The sequence below is a fragment of the Penaeus vannamei genome, chromosome 7 (assembly GCF_042767895.1).
Source record: "Penaeus vannamei isolate JL-2024 chromosome 7, ASM4276789v1, whole genome shotgun sequence".
Taxonomy (NCBI): Eukaryota; Metazoa; Arthropoda; class Malacostraca; order Decapoda; family Penaeidae; genus Penaeus; species Penaeus vannamei.
In genome coordinates this window covers 9,550,127-9,568,618 of record NC_091555.1, presented here as the reverse complement: position 1 = coordinate 9,568,618, position 18,492 = coordinate 9,550,127, and the positions used below count along the sequence as shown (strand labels likewise).

The window sequence follows — 18,492 nt, the reverse complement described above, 5'->3', positions numbered from 1 at the left end:
GGGTAGGGGGGAGGGGGGTTGTAGTGTGTAGGGGGAGGTGTTTTAAGGGAGGGTTGTAGTGTGTGTAGGGGGGAGGGTTAGGGGGCGTCTTGTGTGTGGTTGGGGGTTAGGGGGGTTAGGGGTGTTTGTGTGTTTATTTGTTTGTTTGTGTTTATTCGTGGGAGGATGACGTGGGTATGAGTATAGAGATTTTTTAAAACATTGTTATGATAGCTGTTATTATTGTTATTGTTATTATTATTGTAATTGTTGTTATTGTTATTATTTTTGTAATTGTTGTTATTGTTATTATTGTAATTATTATTATTATTGTTATTGTTGTTATCATTATTATTAACATTATCATTATCATCGTTATTATGTAATAATTATTAATATCATTAGTATTAGTGTTATTTTCTTGTTATTATTAGTAAAGTAGTCGTAGCATTGTGATTTTTTGTTATTGATATAATTATGATCATTACCATGACTGTTATTATTATTATTGTTATTTTTTATTGTGTGTTATTATTATTGTCGTTGCGAGAGAGAGAGAGAGAGAGAGAGAGAGAGAGAGAGAGAGAGAGAGAGAGAGAGAGAGAGAGAGAGAGAGAGAGAGAGAGAGAGAGAGTGTCAGTTTGTTTGGGTGTGCCTGTCTGCCTATGTATATATATATATATATATATATATATATATATATATATATATATATATATATATATATGTATGTATGTATATATGTATATATATATATATATATATATATATATATATATATATATATATATATATATATTTATAAATCCACATACAAAAGGTTGAAAAGGAAAAAGGAAATTGAAAAATCAAGAGAATTTGATTAGAAAAAAAATTCACGGAACACAACAAAAGCACGTTATTTTTTTTCGTTCACATTTCCCTCTATTCCATTTCTCTGTTCAAAATTTTAAGGGAAATGCTTCTTATCACACACACCAGAAGCACTTTGTCTCCCTCATGTCCCTCCCTCCCCCTCTCCCCCTATCCCCAATATCCCTCTACGCCCTTACCCCCCTTTGTCCTTATCCTTACTTCCCCCTTCCCATCCTTCCCCTTATGCTCCCTCCTCCCTGCCCTTACTCCCCCTCCTCTTCCCCATCCCCTTATGCTCCCCCCCTCCTCCTCCCCTTCCTCTTCTCCCCTCTTCCCCCACCCCTCGCCCCATCCCCTTATGCTCCCCCTCCTCCTCCCCTTCCCTTGTGCTCCCCTCTTCCCCCACCCCTCCCATCCCCTTATGCTCCCCCCTCCTCCCCCACCTCCCCTTCCTCTTGTGCTCCCCCTCTTCCCCACCCTCCACCAACCCGTATGCTCCCACTCCTCCTCCACCCTACCCCTCCCTTATGCTCCCTCTCTTCTTCCTCCCCCTCCCCTTCCCCTAGTGATCCCCCCTCCTCCTCCCCCACCCCGTCCCCAACACTTGCAAGAAGACCCAAGGAGGCCTAAGTATAATGTTAATTGGAACAGTAATTCAAATGGACGCTTATTAATGATTCCCGTAATAAATTTAATTGAGGATTGGAGAGAGGAAAGACAAGGAAGACAAAAAACAAACAAACACAAAAGCAAACGCAGCATAACAAGCATCAACACTCTTACTAAAGAAAAGAAAAGAAAAAAAAGTAAAATAATGTTTGTCAGAAGCTATTAAAACGATTTTTTGAAAATAATATTACTGTTGATGATGATAATAATGATAATAATGATAATGATCATAATAATTATATTAATGATAATAGTAATAATAATGATAATGATAATGATAATGATGGTAATAATAATAATGATATTGATAATATTAATAATGATGATGACGATAATGATAAAAAAAATGATAGTAATAACAATAATAATAATGAAGGTGATAATAAATGAAATAAATTGAAAAACATTTCCCACCTCTTATGACATAACGTATAACTATTAGAAAAAAACCCTACTCTCTCCCTGCCCTAGTTGCAGTAAATGTTGCATTGCATGACCTTTCAACCCTCGTCTGCCATGCATTATACGAGGTCAGCGAGAAGGGTGAGCGAAATAGGATGAATGGGAGAGTGGAGAGCGCAAACGTGATAGGCCTATTTGGAGTGAATTCTAAAACTTTTTTTTTTTAAGCTTAGTTTAGTTTAGTTTTAGTTTTAGTTTTCTCTTTTTAGTTCGTGTAGTTTTATGTTTTTTAGAGTGTGTAGTTATATATATAGAGAGAGAGAGATAGAGAGATAGATAAAGAGATATAGATGGATAGATAGATAGATAGACTGATAGATAGATAGATAGACTGATAGATAGATAGATAGATAGATAGATAGATAGATGTGTGTGTGTGTATATTTATGTATGTATGTATATATATTTTTTTCACTTTGTGTAGTTTTATTTGTATGTTTGTTTATCTGTCCCTAGATAGGAAGATAGGGAGATGGACAGACAAATTAAGAAAAGGGGTGGAAGAGAGAAAATAATAGGAACCCAAACCCAGATAGACTAAGGCAGACACAAGGGAAAAAGTTTTAGAAAAAAAGGGGGAAAATAGAAAAAAGTCAAAGAAAGAGAGAAGATCGCATAAAAACGAACCCAGGAACAGACAGACAAACAAACAGAGAGACAGACAAACAGACAGACAAACAGATACACAAACAGAGGCAAAGACAGGAAGAAAGTCACAGAAAAGCATACCCAGAAACATACAAACAAAAATAACAAACAGACAGACAAACAGACACACATATACAGACAGATAGACAGACAGACAGACACAGACAGATAGACAGCCAGACAAATGGACACAGATAGACAGACAAACAGACACAGACAGATAGGCAGACAAATGGACACAGACAAACAGACACAGACAGACACAGACAAATAGACAGACACAGACAGATAGGCAGCCAGACAAATGGACACAGACAAACAGACAGACAAATAGACAGACAGACACAGACAAATAGACAGACAGACGTACACAGACAAATAGACAGACACAGACAGATAGAAAGACAAATGGACACAGACAGACAGACAAACAGACACAGACAGACAGACAGACACAGCCAGAGGGGAGAGAGAGCCCAGCGGCCCAGCAGCATCTCCTAATCGGGCAGAAACGATATAAATTCCTCCCCGAGTGACGATTAAAAAGTAGCCGAGAGAAAATCTGTAATGAGGAGAGCAGCCGGGTCTGTAATGGAGTGTCTGCGGGCGGAACGGTTCCTTATAACGGGGTCCTTCTGGGCGAACCGCTTGGGGTCTTCCTCAGATGGTGAATTTTTTTGAATTTTATTTATGTATTTATTTGATATTATTATTATTATTTTGTTAGTCGCTTATTAATTTTGTTATTATTATTATTGTTATTGTTGTTGTTATTATTATTATTATTATTATTATTATTATTATTATTATTATTTTACTATTATTTTTATTTATTTATTATTTCTTTAGATGTATGTGTAAGATTCGTTTGTTTGTTTTGTTATGTTTTCGTGATTTTTTTTCCCTTTTCATTTTCTTTTCTTTGGTGTAATTTTTTTTTCATTATTATTAGAATTTGCGGTCATTTAATTTCTCTTATTTCGTTATTGTTATAGTGTTATTATTATTATTATTATTATTATTATTATTATTATTATTATTATTATTATTATTATTATTATTATTATTATTGTCATTATTGTCATTATTAATGTTGTTGCTGTGGTTAATATTATTATTATCATCATCATTATTGTTATTATCATGATATTACTGCCATCATTTTTCTTCTCATATTAATGATACTGATGTATTATTATTATAAATATTATTGTTATTCTCTCTCTCTCTCTCTCTCTCTCTCTCTCTCTCTCTCTCTCTCTCTCTCTCTCTCTCTCTCTCTCTCCCTCTCCTCTTCCTCCTCTCCTCCCTCCCTCCCCTCCCCTCCTCCCTCCCTTTCCCTCTCCCTCCCTCCCTCCTTCCCTCTCTCCCTCACTCACTCACCCTCTCTCCCTCACTCACTCACCCTCTCTCTCTCTCTCTCCAGGATTCACCCTCGACAAGGAGAGCCACACGCTAGGGCTGCTGTGCAAGGACGTCACCCTCGTGATCGCCTTCGACACCAGGGAGCGCCTCCTGCAGTGGCAAGTCAAGATGACCACGACGCTCGGAGATGGTGGGTTCATGTTGCTGTTGTCTTGGGTTTTCTTCTTCTTCTTGTTTAGTGTTTTGGTGTGTGTGTGTTTTTATTGATGCATTTTTTTTTTGTATGTGTTTGTATTTGTATATATATGTATTATTTTTTTTAGTTTTTTTTTATATATATACCATAAACGAAATGGTAGGAAATTGAGAAGAAAAAAAATCCTCTGCATTTTTTAATGTTTTTGTGTTTGATTCATATGTGATATTTTCTTGTTTTTGTACCCCGCTCGAAATATATATATATTTTTTGTATTCTCTTGTGATTTTATAGTAGTTTGTCTTAGTGTTTTGACCTTTTTTTGTTGCAGTGCAGTGCAGTGAATCTTATGTAAATTTAAGAATTTTTGTATATCAGTTTTAATCGATTTTCATTCCTTCTATGGTTCTGTTCCCCCTTTTTATTGTTTCGATTCTAATCCTTTTTTAATTTGGAATTTAATTAAAGCTCTTCCTTCCCCCCTCTCTCCCACCCTCCCTCCCTCCCTCTGGTTACTTTGCAATTATTAATCTTTTATTTTATTCCTTCAACTATCTTATTACTTCATCTCTTACCTTCATTTTCCCGTTATTTTTACCTCTTGTCTTTGGAATTTAGGAAAAAAATATTTATAAAGATGTTTAAGGTAAATGTAAACATAAACACGGAAGTAGAAAAATAAAATAAAAAATAAAAAAATATATAAAGAGGCATACAGTAAATGACATTGCAAAATTGCAAATCTTTTTAACTGTGGCATATTTCAGGTGTGAATGACGTTGGGTTTTGTTGACTCTAGTGCGGTGACGTGTCGCGTGTGTCATGTCGTGTCACGCGTGTCATGCGGGTCAAGTTGTTCCCTCGGTGTTGGTTCTCTCTCTGTGTCTGTCTGTCTCTCTTTCTTTCTTTCTTTCTTTCTCGTTCTCTTTGTCTCTTTCTCTCTTTCTCTTTCTCTTTCTCTTTCTCTTTCTCTCTCTCTCTCTCTCTCTCTCTCTCTCTCTCTTTCTCTCTCTCTCTCTCTCTCTCTCTCTCACTCACTCTGTCTCCGTCCCTTCCCTCCCTTTCTATCCCTCCCTCCCTCCTTCCCTCCCTCCCTACTTCCCTCCTTTAGTAAGAAACCCCCATCTCTCCCTTTTCTAAGGACGTGCTAGCGGTTCTGCCGAATCAGCTGTTTTCGAAAAAGTGACAAGACTGAGATCAGCTGATTGCGAGAGTAGAAATTAGAAGGTTTTGATTGGTGTGGGAGGGTGGGGGGGCGGGGGCGGGGGTGGGGATTAGGGTGGGGAGAGGGAATGACGTAGGAAGGGAGGAAGAGGAAAGAGGAATGGGGGGGAAGGGGGAGATCTGGGGTGGAAGATTTTGCTGAATCATGGTGGGTGTTGAAGGGGTCGGGGATGGTGGGTGGGGTTTTAAGGGGGGCAAAGAGGGGGTAGGGAGGGGAATGTTAGTTGGGGAGGAAGGGGAAGGTGAGGGGATTGGAATGTCGTTGTTGTTGTTGTTGTTGTCGTTGTCGTTGTCGTCGTCAATTTATACCGTTATTACCATTGACGTCTTCACCATTCGTGATAACTTCTCCCTCCTGCACCATAACTTTTTTTTTCTTTTTCTTTTCATCCTCGTCCTCTCTCTTTCTACGTCTTCTCTAATTTCTTCTTCTTCATCCTTTCTCTCTTTCTTCGTCTTCTTTCTTCCTTTGTCCTTTCTTTCTTTCTCCTTTTTCTCCATTTTCTTCTTCATCCTCACTCTCTCTTTCTTCGTCTTCTTTCTTTGCTCTACCTTTCTTCGTCCTCTCTTTCTATCTTCTTTTTCTCGATATTCTTCTTCATCCTCTCTTTTATTGCCTCTTTCGCCTTCTCCTTCTGCGAGGGAGTTATTTATGGCAACCTTCTTTGCCTTCAAGATACGGCTGGTGGTAAGCGCTTAATGATTGGTTGTCACTGTCACTTGGCGCTAGAGTGATCGCTGTTGGTTTTCACTGTCAAATTTCTCCCCTCACTTCCCCTTCTTCTCCCCTCCTCTCCCCTCTTCCCCCCCTTCCTCTTCCTCTCCTCCCTCCTTCCCCCTTTTCTCCCCTCCTCCCCTTTCTCGCCCCTCCTCCTCCTCTCCCTCCTCCTCCCCCTATCCCCTCCTCCTCCCCTCCTTCCCTCCTCCCCCTTTCTCTTCCCTCCTCCCCTTGCCTTTTAAACTGCCGCTTTCTCCTTTCTCTATTCTCCTTTCGGTTGCCTTTCGCCCGTTTTCTCTCCTTCCCTCTCTCCCTCGTTTCTTCTTTCCTCCTTTCCTCTCCCCCCCTTCCTCCCGTTCCATCTCTCTCCCTCGTTCCTCCCTCTCTCCGTCTTCCCCTTCTTCTCCCAACTTTCCTTTCCCCTGCCTCGTTTCCTCTCTCCCTTCTCTCCCCTTCCCGTTCTCTTCCCCTCCCCCTCTTCTCCTCTTCTTTCTCCCTCCCCCTTCTCCTTTCCTTCCTCCCCTCCTCCCCCTCCCTCTCTGCTCCTCTTTTTTTTCTCATTTCTTCCTTCTTCCTTCCTTCTGTCCCCCTCCCCCCCCTCATGGATGTATACTGTCAAGGGGGTTATACTGATCTGAGTGCCAATAGTGCCCGCTGATGGTGTCTTGGATCGGGGAGTGGTTGAAGTATAGTGCCAGATGGGTCGAGTATAGTGGCTGAACTGCCGTCGGAAGTGCTTGTTTCCTTAGTTCTCTCAGTCTGTCTGTCTCTCTCTCTCTCTCTCTCTCTCTCTCTCTCTCTCTCTCTCTCTCTCTCTCTCTCTCTCTCTCTCTCTCCCTCTCTCTAAGAAGAAGATGAAAATAGGGAAGACGTAGGAAGAAAGAGAGGACGAGCCATCGATGGTGCCACAAGTGTAGGGGGAGTGGGGGAGGGGGGAGTGCCTAGCGGGTGTCAGAGTGAGTGATGGATGCCTCCTTCGTGCGAGGGTGCCACACGCGGCGGGTCGGAGTGGCACCGTTGCGGCCTGTCTTTGGCACTAGTGGGCCGCGGGATTGACTGGAGGGGGTGGGTAAGGAGGGGGGTGCGGGGAAGTGCTGGAGAGGGGAAAGGGGGAAGCGGAGGGATTAAAGAGGGAGGGGGAGGCAAGGGGAAAAGGTGGGTGCCAGAGAGGTAGGATTGGAGGAAGGGGTAAGGGGATAAGGGGAGGGGCGAGGGAGGGTAGGGGTGAGAATTAGGGAATGTGTTTATCTCGGGTGATTGTTTGAGTACGTATCTGAGCATTTTCCCCCCCCTTTTTAGATTTTGATTCCCACCTCGATATCAAAACCGTCTAACGCAGATTTCTTCTCTCTCCCCCCCCCCTCCCCACAGAGCAACAGTTCCTGGTGCAGGTGCTGCAGGTGCCGCCGAGGTCCCGGGTCGCAGCGGGCCCGGCGCGCTTGCACGTGCGCGACCACCGCTTCTGCTTGACCACAGGCACCCCCCCGCGCCTGCTGGCTGCTTGGTCCACGCACGACCTGAGGTGAGGCGCCTCTCTCTTCACTCTCTCTTTCCTTCTTCTTCTTTCTTCTTTTTTCTTTTTTCTTCTTCTTTTTCTTCTTCTTTCTTCCTTCTTCTTCTTCCTTCTTCCTCCTCCTCCTCCTTCCTTCCTCCTCCTCCCTCATCTCCTCCCTTCCCTTTCCTCCCTCCTTCCTCCTCCTTCCTCCTCCTCTCCTCCTCCTCCTCCTCCTCCTCCTCCTCCTCCTCCTCCCTCCTCCCTCCTCCCTCCTCCTCCTCCTCCTCCTCCTCCTCCTCCTCCTCCTCCTCTCCTCCTCCTCCCTCCTCCTCCTCCTCTCTCTCTCTCTCTCTCTCTCTCTCTCTCTCTCTCTCTCTCTCTCTCTCTCTCTCTCTCTCCCTCTCCCTCTCTCTCTCTCTCATTTTTGACCTGCTAAGCTAAGGAAAATAGTCATAGACCGAAAAGAGAGAGATATCTTCAAGCATATTATCCGCAGCCCCTAACGACCCCCTCCCCCCCTTTCTCCCCCACCCCCTCAGGCGCTACGGTGTGGTGGATGGGCGTGTGGTGTGGGAGGGCGGGACCCGGTGTGGGCGGTGGGCGGGAGTGCACGTGGCGCTGTCCGACGCCCCCCACGCCGTCACCCACGCCATCGATCAGGCCGCCCGCGGGTTGCTGGATAAGCCCCGGGGAAGGCCGCCCACGGGGACAGGTACGTTGGTGGTGGTTTTGTGGGCGGTTGTAAGGAGTTTTTAGATTATTATTTAATATTATTATTTTTTTTTGCTGCATTTTTTGGTATTGTTGATATTTTTAAGCTTAATTTGTTTGTTTCGTGGTTATGGCTTCTATATATAAATGATTTTATGAGTATATTTCTTATTTTCTTTTATGTATTTTCATCACTGCTTCATTGATAACTGTAAGCGACTTGCCTGAGTAGTCCGTGCTGCTTCCCTCGGCGGCGCTCGCCCTGGCCCCCCTGACCCCTCCCCTCCCCCCCCAGGGTCGCGCGCCGAGAGCCGCGCCGAGCTGTCGTGGCTGCGCGAGGTGAGCGTGCTGGACCTGAGCAGCGAGACGGCGTCGCTGGCGGCGTCGGAGATGACGTCGGGCGCCGCCGCCACGTCCCCGCGCGACCCGCTGCCCGACGCCGCGCCCGACGCCCACTACCCCGACGCCCACAGCACGCCCTGGCCGCCGCCGCCGCCCTGGAGCCGCCGCGCCTCCTGCCAGAGCCAGTCCGTGGGCGGATGCTCCGCCTCCACCAGCGCGGGCGCCGACGCCGACGCCGACGAGAGCGCGTGGTGGGCGGCGGCGTGGGCGCGCGGCACGGCGTGGGAGGGCGTGAAGGCGCCGCCCTCGCCCACGCCCGAGTCCCTTTACGACCACCCGCGGCCGCTGGGCCTCGCGCACCCCTGCGCCGCCGCCCCGCCCGCGCCCGCGCTGCCGCCCTCGCTGCCGCGGCCACCCGACCCGCCGCGTGGCGCCCTCAACCCGCTCGACAACTACGACGTGCCGCCGCCGCCGCGCGTGCCGCCCACGGCGCACTACGACACGCCGCGGCGCCTCATCATGTGCGACACCGGCGCCCACGTGCACGACGGCGGCCTGGTGGGCACGCCCGACGCGCCGCCCGCGTCCGGCGCGTGGTGCGAGGGCGGCCTGGCGGCGGCGCCCGGCTGCGGCCAGATGCTGGGCTGGGCGGGCGCGCTGGTGTGCGGGCGCCGCGACGAGGCCGACGGGCGCCCGGACGCGCGGGCGGAGCAGCTCAAGGTGGACGGGCACGGGCGCATGCCGGTGGTGGACGCCCACACGGGCACCATCCTGCGCCACCCGCCGCCGCCGCCCGCGCCGCAGCCCCCGCAGCAGCAGGCGGCGGCGGTCTACGCCGTGGTCAACAAGCGCAAGAAGACGGGCAAGCCGCGGGCGCCCACGCCGCCGCCCACGCCCCCGCCCACGCCCCCGCCGCGCCACCACGCCGCGCCCGCGTCCTCCTCCGCCAACTACGAGAACCTGGAGTTCGCCGCCAGCCTCCCGCTCTACGAGAACGTGCGCGACGTCAAGACGGCGGCCGCGGCGCAGCCCGTGCGCCTGCAGCCCGCGGCCGCCCCCGCCGGCTGCGCCTGCCACGCCGCCGCCACGCCCACGCCCAGCCTCGCCTCCTCCACGGCGTCGTCCGTGTCCGCCGCGTCCGCCGGCGCGCCCCCGCTGCCTCAGGGCGCCCCGCAGCGCCTCACGCCCACGTCGCCCGCCGCCGACGCCTCGGCCGCGGGCGCCGACGACCACTACATGGCCATGACGCCGCGCGCGCCCGCCGACCCGCACTACCTCCCGATGGCGCCGTCGCTGCCGGCGGCCGCGCTGGTGCCGTGCGAGCCGCCCTCGCCCGCCCGCGGCAGCGACCGCAGCCGCTCGCTCAGCATCACGGAGACGCGCTGCGGCCGCTCGCAGTCCGTGGCCGCAGGCAGCCGCTACGTGGCCATGGCGCCGCGCCGCTCCACGTCCGCCGACTCGCGGCCGCGCGAGGCCTGGCCCGCGTCGCCCGCCACCACGCCCACGGCCACGCCCACGCGCCGCCTGCCCGCCTCGTCGTCGCTGCGCCGCCGCGACGCGCGCCTCAGCTCGGAGGCGGCCACGGACAGCGGCTGCGACCTGCGCCACGACAGCGTGGAGGCCGACGGCGCGTCCGGCACGCCCGACGGCAGCGTCAGCACCGACGCCGACGCCAGCGAGGCGCGCGCGGCCGTGTCGGCGCCCGCGGGCAGGGAGCCGCCCTCGGGCGAGGGCGTGTGCGTCCTGCGGCGCTCCTCGTCCGTGCCGGGCAAGCCGCCCGCCAACCGCGACTCCGCCTCCAGCAGCGACTCCGGCGTGTGCGAGTCGCCGCGCGCCGTCGACAGGCTGCTGGCTTCGCACTGCCTGCACGCCTCGCTGCCGCGCCCGCGCCGCCCGCAGCCGCCCGCCACGCACGCCCACACCACGCACTCGGGTGAGGCTCGTGGGCGCCGCTCCGGCCGGGAGCGCCGCCCCAGCGCTCCCGGCGCGGCGAGCGTTCGGTTGCCTTCCTTTGGTTCTTGCGACTTGGTTGCCTCTTGCTCTTAGCCGGACCGACGCGTATCTGGAATAATGATGACTCTGCAGCATAATGAATCATAGATCATAAGAAATAACTAATTCCACCCCAGCTAACCCCCCTACCCCCCCTTCCCCACAGGCGTAGCAGCGTCCTGCCAGGAGCTCGGCGGCGGCGTCGGCGGAGGAGGCGGAGGAGGAACCGGAGGCGGAGGAGGAGGAACCGGAGGAGGAGGAGGAGGCGGAGGGGGCGGGGGGAGCAGCAGCGGCTCCGGCGACGCCAAGTCCACCTCCTCAGGGGCCTCCGACATGAGCGACTACCTGGACACCCTCAGCCTCTCGTCCTCGCACTCGTCCTCGGACCACGACCGGTGAGTGAGGGGGGGGGGGGGGAGTGAGTAACTGGATGAGTGGGCGAGAGAGAGGATGAGTGAGTGGGAGAGAGAGGGGTGAGTAAGGGGACGAACGAGTGAGTGAATAAGTGAATGAGTGGGCAAGAGAGAGGGAGGGTTGAGTAATGGGACGAATGAGTGATGAGTGAAGGGAAGGAGTACGTAGATGAACGAATGAGGAAGAGGAGTGAATGAATAAGTGAGTAAATAAATGAATAAGTCAATGAGTGAGTGGCCAATGAGCAAGCAAGTGACTTACAGAACGAAAGAGTCAGTAACTGAGTAAGTGGATAAATGGATGAATGAGTGAGTGAGTTAAGAGAGAAAGGGACAGATAGAGGGAAGAAGGGAGATAGAGTGGGTGGAAAGAGAGAATGAGAGGAAATGGGATGAATGAAGTGAATGAAACGCCAAGTATTCATGATGTGATGATGGTCGTTTTCATGTGATGTGGATGAGTGATGAGTGTTCTCCCCGGGTATGTGATGATGACGTAGGATTGATGTGGCGTTTTATGTGATGACACTGATATTCCTTTCGGGGGCTTTCATTACCCGTTGTGATGAGCTCTGGATGTGCAGGATTGCCTTATCCTTCTCGGGAGAAATTCATCATATATTCACCACACACTCAGCATACACTCAACACACACTTATCACTCACTCACAACGCACTCATCACGCACACACCACACACTCACCACGGACTCATCACATGCCACGCACTCAATATACTCACAACACTCACCACAAACTCATTATTCACTCACTACACACACATCACTCACGCACTCATCACACTCATCCTTCACTCACCACGCACTCATCACTCACCACACACTCATCCTTCACTCATCACACCCTCACCACGCCCTCATCCTTCACTCACCACGCACTCATCACACCGCCAAAGCATGAGGCAAGCGGCGGCCGAGGCGCATCCTGCAAGTCAATTAAAGTTCTGCCAAATTGTACATTCGTAATGAGTCGTCGAGTCCTCGTTCCGGGAGGTGGGGGTGAAGGGGGGTGGGGGAGGGAGAGAGGGGAGGGAGGGGAGGGAGGGGAGGGAGGGGGAGGACAAAAGAGAGGGAGGGGGAAGGGGGAGGGATAGGAGAGGGAGGGAGAAAGAGATGGGGTGGGGGAGAGGGAGGGAGAAAGAGAAGAGGTGGGGATGGGAGAGGGAAGGGGTGAAGGAAGGAAGGAAGGGGGAGAGGAGGATGGAAGGGAGAAAGGGAGGGAGAGAGGGGAGGGGAAGGATGGGAGGAAGCGAAGGAAGGGGGAGGAGGATGGGAGGGAGAAAGGGAAGGAGAGGGGGAGAGGGAGGAGGAAGAGGGTGGGAGAGGGGAGAAAGGGAAGGGGAAGGAGGATGAGAATAAAACAACAGTAATACCTAAAAAGAATAGCATGGGCGAAAGAAACGAATTGGGGAATAAAGAAGAAGCAGAAAAAGAAAGATGGATTCAAGACTTCAGTGAGTTTAGGTCAGTGGGCCGTGAGATGGGGGGAGGGGTAGGAGTAGGAGGGAGGAGGAGGAAGGAGGGAAGGAAGGGGAGGAGGAAGGAGGAAGGAGGGAAGGAGGGAGGGAGGGAGGGAGGAGGAAGAGAGAGGGAGGGAGGTAGGAAAGAAGGGGTGAAGAAGGGAGTAGAAACAGACGAAGGAGAATGGAGGAGGAACTGAAAGAGAAGAAGATGGAAGAAAGAGGAAGATAAGGAAATGAGGAGACGAAAAAGGAGAAGAGAGGGATAGGGGGAGGGGCGAAGGGAAGAGGAGAGGGAGAGGCAAAGAGAGGGGAGACGCGAAGAGAGGGACAAGAGAGGAAGAGAGGGAAGAGAGAGGGAGGAGGAGAGGGCGAAGAGAGAGGGAGAGGAGGGGAGAGGGCGAAGAGAGGGAGAGAGGAAGGGAGAGGGCGAAGAGAGGGAGAGAGGGAGGGAGAGAGGGCAAGAGAGGGAGGAGGACAGCAAAGATAGAGGGAGAAGGAGGGAGAGGATGAAGAGGAGGGAGAGAGAGGAGTCGGGGGAGGGAGATGGGGGGGGATCGAGAACTATGCAAATCGCCGCGAATATCTTTGGCTCGCAAATCCTCCGCGTCTTGAGCACCATTGTTGATAACTCGCGGCGACTTGGGGGCCGCTTTGGGGGAATAGGGGGGGTGGGGAGGGGGAGGGGGAGGGAGTCATTCGCACGTCTTTTACATGTCTTTATTTTATTTTTTATTTTTTTGTTTTTTTATTATTATTATTTATTTATTCATTTGTTTATTTCAATTATTATATATTATTATTTATTTATTTGTTTATTTATTTATTTTTTTTGTCTGTCTATTTATCTATTTTATTTTATTGTGGGTCTTCTATGTCTTTATTTTTATCTATTTATCTATTTTATTTTAGTGTGGCTGGAAAAAAGGGTGGAGGGAGGGAACGGTTTGAGGGTGGAAAGAAGTTATCTTCCTCTTCCTCTTCCTCTTTCTCTTTAGGAAGAACAAGGAAGAAAATGGAATACAAAAAGGAGTCAAGAAGAAGGAAAGATTGAGTATGGAATATATATATATATATATATATATATATATATATATATATATATATATATATATATATATATATATATATATATGTATACATATATATTTTTTTTCTTTTCATTTCTTTTGTATTTTTTCTTCTTCTTCTTCTTTTCTCTTTTTGAGTGTGAGAGAAGAAAGGGTGAAAGGTGTAAGCGAAAAATTATACTTTGAATTATTATAATTCCTCCTTTTTTCTTGTTTTGTTTTTGTTTGTAAAAGAAGGAGAGTCACTTGTATTTTTCCATTTTTTTCTTCTGGAATGATAAGAAAGGAGAAGAGAATAAAAGGGGAGATAGCAAGAATGGCGTTTGCTATTCTTGCTATCTCCAGTTTTATTCGTAGTCCTCTCTCTCTCTCGCTTTTATTCTGGCTCCCCTCCCTTTCTTAGTGCCATTTATTCTCTCTCTCTCTCCTCTCTTTAATTCATCCTAGTCTTTCTCTCACCTCCTCTATTTTCTCTTTATTTCTCTCCTTTATTCTGACTCCTCTCCATCTCTCTCTTAATGTCATTTATTGGCTCTATCTCCTCTCGTTAATTCTTCCTCCTCTTTCTCTCACCTCCTTTCTTCTCTCTCTAGCTCCTCTCTTTTATTCTGACTTTATTCTCTCTCTCTCCCTCTCCCCCCCTGTCTCTGTCTCTCTGTCTCTCTGTCTCTCTCTCTCTCTCTCTCTCTCTCTCTCTCTCTCTCTCTCTCTCTCTCTCTCTCTCTCTCTCTCTCTCTCTCTCTCTCTCTCCTCCCTCCCTCCCTCCCTCCCTCCCTCCCTCCCTCCCTCCCTCTCTCTTCCCCTCTCTCTCCCCCTCTCTCTTTCTCTCTGTCTCCTCTCTTTAATTCATCCTTCTCTCTCTCTCTCCTCGCAGACTGCTGGCCCGCTCTTCCGTGAACACCCTGAGGCCTCGGTCGGGCAGGGAGTACACTCGCCTGGACCGACACGGCCTGTGTACCGAGAGTAAGGTAAGAGGAGGTGTCGTTGGTGAATTGTGTTGATTAGATTTTTTTTTTTTTTTTGACAAATATATATGCATAATGAAAGATTGTGATAATTAATAATCATAGTTTTTTTTTATATCTCATTTTACTATTTATGTTTTTTTTTAATCTTCCAAAATCTTGGATGTTCTCCCCCACACAAGCTTATCACCTATTCTCTTATCTCCCAAAATCTGGGATGTCCCCCCCCCTCACAAGCTTATCACCTATTCTCTTATCTCCCAAAATCTTAGATGTGTCCTCTCTTTCCGCCCACAAGCTTATCACCTATTCTCTTATCTCCCAAATTCTTAGATGTGTCCTCTCTCTCCGCCCACAAGCTTATCACCTATTCTCTTATCTCCCAAATTCTTAGATGTGTCCTCTCTCTCCGCCCACAGACGCTGCCGGTGCTGGGAGAGGCGCCCCCCCACTGAATCCGCGGGCGTACATGGTGCTACTTGACCAGGAGTTACTCCGGCCGAGGCTTAGGTCGCCCTCGTCATCCTCCTCTTCCTCTTTATCCTCTTTTCCCTCTTCTTCCTCTTTATCCTCTCTTTCCTCTTCTTCCGGACCAGGTGCTACTTCCGGAGGCGAGGTCAGAGGTCAGGAGGAAGTGTGGCTCCCGAGTTGAGGGGTTGTTTGTTATCTTTCTTATCGCTGTGTTTTAGTTTGGTCTTCGGAGGTGTCCTACAACGATTCTTAGAAAAAAGGAAGAAAGAAGCAAATAGAAGAAAAAACTTACCTCCAAGAACAAAGAAAAGAAAAGAAAAAAGAAAAAAAGGAAATCAAAGAAACTCTTATAAAACAACCCCCACTTTTGGAGTTCAGAGGGGGGGAGGGGAGGGGAGGGAGGGAGGGAGGGAGGGAGGGGGCTTCTGGCGGCCGGAGAGAAAACTCCCTTTCGCTCCACAGTGTTCTCGTATCTCGTTTTCTTCCAAGGTTGTCATAGATGGAATACTTCTCTAATTTTTCTCTTCTTGTTTTTTTCTTTCTTTCTGTCTTACATTATTTTTTCATATTCTCTATCTTTTCTTTTTCTTTGAATTTTCCTTTCCTCTTCATTTTCAGTCTTTCAAACCACGCAATATTTTGATTTTTTAACCATTCCGTTATGACATCCCTATACATATATACAATATATATATATATATTTTGCTTTATTAGTTTTCCCCCTTTTTCCCTTGTTATAACCAACTGTTATGTTAAATGTACAAAGCTTTGTGATATGTTATCTAGTGTTTCTAGTGCTCGGAGCATCGAAGAATAACAGTTTAAGGTGCGACTGGAGCTTCTAGTCAAGAGGTCGACGAATAGGCGTGGCGTGGGCTTCGTCAGATCACGCCCACACGCCCATCTCTGAGGAACAGGGCGTGGGTGAGGGGGGAAAGAGACAGAGAGAGAGAGAGAGATTAAGGAGAGGTGTGTGTATATATATATATATACCCCCTTCTATCCACGCCCATCAGGGTGAGGGGAGTGCGGGCGGGTTGTGGGCGTTGTTTAATCCCTCCGCCGCGCCCATAGCTATAGTTATCGTGGGAGGAAGGCGAGTGGATGGGCGGCGGGAGAGGAGTTCGAGGCTGTCCCTTGGGTCGGACGAGGGGTTGGGGGAGGGGGAAGGGAGGAGGGAGGGGAATGGGGAGAAATGGGGGGAGGGGGAGAGAACCCGGGTATATGGAAAGCAGTGCCCGAAAGGTGCCTAGTCGAGACGTGTTCAGATCCCTTCGCCCCGTCGACCGAGTGTTCAGAAGAAAGAACGAAACGAGGAGAAGAAAGAGAAGCAAGGACGAAGAAATAAGTAACAGGCAGGGACGTCCCCCAGGAGGCGTCCCCAAGGGCGAGGATCTCACGGCGTCTCGGAGGGCTCAAGGGCCAAGACAGCGCGAAGAGGCTCGTCAGGGGTTCATCCTCGTGGGTTCTGTACACTTGAGCTGCTGAGGAGATGGCGCGTGTGCTGGTTCTGTACAGTGGCGAGGCGGTGTGTTCTCGCGACGTGTTCACTGCGGATGGAAGTCGTCGGACATTGTACAATATCGGGATTACTGTTGAGGATTAGGGATTGTGCTTGTAGGTTCATCGCTGTACAGTGTTTTATATCATATAACTGTGAACTTTACAGTGATCTGGTATCGGGTACAACACTGTAATCGGGTGTTGTACAGTACCGCGTCGTTTCCCTCCACAGTGACCTTGGCAGTGTACAGTGAATCGCCCGCGCCTCTCTCGTCAACCATTTTATCGAATGCAGAATGGCAAATGATTTGTATGTATTTAATAAAAAATATTTTTACAGCGCTGGATTTCACTTTTCCCTTTGTCACCGAAATGTTTGAATATCGTATCCCATTTAAAACCCAAAACCAAAACTAATAAAAGTGCCCGAATATAAATTATTTTGGGGGGCTCGCCGATAGACGGTTGCGGGCGCCGTGCAGATCTTGTTTCAGCGGGACTGGGCGTGTGTTTGTCGAGCCGTTTGTTTGTTTGTGGCGTGAGTATGAGGAGTTGTTTGTTTGTTTGTGGTGTGTGTTTGATGAGTTGGTTGTTTATTTTATTTATTTATTTTTTATCTATTATATTTTTGTCTGGTTGTTATGTAGTGTGATGTGTGTTTGTCGTTTTTTTTTATTGTGTTGAGCTATATTTTTGTGTGTTGAGCTTTTAGCTTCATTGTAATTTTTGCTCTGATTTTGCTATGTTGTGTCTCAGTCTAACAAATATACACAAACATACATTTTTCCTGTCTGTTTATATGCGTCCTGTTGTATCAATTTAATAGATATGAATATAGATATACAATAACATACCCATATATTCTCTAATACCGTCCATATTGTTTTGCACCCAAGAATAATAAAAAAAATGCAAATTGATGTATGAGAACTGATTGTTAGTTTTGACAACGGAATTGAAGCGGAAACTCAAACCACAAACGAGAGAAACAGGAAATATTGATGATTAATGATGTCTATTGGCCATAATGAGGTGATTTAAACCGTGGGAACGCCCTGTCACAAGCGTCATTGCGAATCATGTTGGAATAAGTACAAGAGGGAGAAAGAGAGAGAGAGAAAAAGAATTTGTGCGTGATGGAATAACTACAGGAGGGAGAAAGAGAGAGAGAGAGAAAAAGAATTTGTGCGTGATGGAATAAGTACAAGAGGGAGAAAGAGAGAGAGAGAAAAAAAGAATTTGTGCGTGAAAGAGAGAAAAGGAGAAAGGTAGATAGAATAACTATTCGGCGAATAGATTTATCGTGTTTAAAAGATAATCAGATTACTTTAAAAGAGAGAGAGAAAAAAATGAAATTGCACAACTGTTCAATCTATATAAGTATATAACGTAATTTGGCTATATATAACATCAATATGTAACGTAATATAACGCACGAACATATACAGTATATACTGGTCCCAAAAAACTTTTTTTTTTTCTATTTGTGTGTGTGTGTGTGTGTGTGTGTGTGTGTGTGTGTGTGTGTGTGTGTGTGTGTGTGTGTGTGTGTGTGTGTGTGTGTGTGTGTGTGTGTGTGTGTGTGTGTGTGTGTGTGTGTGTGTGACGAGTACCATCCGCAATCCGACATCTTTTGACCGTGTCCGCCAAGACACCTTGAGCGACCGGCCATACTTCCGGGTCTCAAAACAGCACCTCTAACATCTATATAAACCGCAAGTACCATGACGTACATGTAATGATTGTAATTTCGCTTTTTTTCTCTCCCGCGATCGAGTCCTGTGCGCAACTCGATCGTCTTTTGTTTCTCTCCGCCATGACACTTGCTGCCGCGGACAGACATAGATCCAGGTTGCAAAACAGAGCTCGGGGAATTCTTTACGACTCGGGAATATATCTTTTTCTCTCTCTTCCTTCAAGATTTAGGTTAGTTTT

At 48.4% G+C, this 18,492-nt stretch overlaps 1 protein-coding gene across 1 annotated transcript in view; it reads left to right on the top strand.

Annotated features, from left to right (window-relative positions):
- The window catches only part of LOC113822340 (proline-rich protein 36-like), a 136,962-nt gene extending 120,066 nt beyond the window's left edge, over positions 1 to 16,896 (top strand). The window contains exons 4-10 of the mRNA XM_070123480.1: positions 4,040 to 4,168; positions 7,488 to 7,638; positions 8,151 to 8,323; positions 8,618 to 10,597; positions 10,823 to 11,051; positions 14,493 to 14,586; positions 15,003 to 16,896. Of these exons, the coding sequence (XP_069979581.1) occupies positions 4,040 to 4,168; positions 7,488 to 7,638; positions 8,151 to 8,323; positions 8,618 to 10,597; positions 10,823 to 11,051; positions 14,493 to 14,586; positions 15,003 to 15,038 (2,792 nt within the window). The 3' untranslated portion in view covers positions 15,039 to 16,896. The remainder of the gene's footprint in view (positions 1 to 4,039; positions 4,169 to 7,487; positions 7,639 to 8,150; positions 8,324 to 8,617; positions 10,598 to 10,822; positions 11,052 to 14,492; positions 14,587 to 15,002) is intronic.
- The last annotated feature ends 1,596 nt before the right edge of the window (positions 16,897 to 18,492 follow it).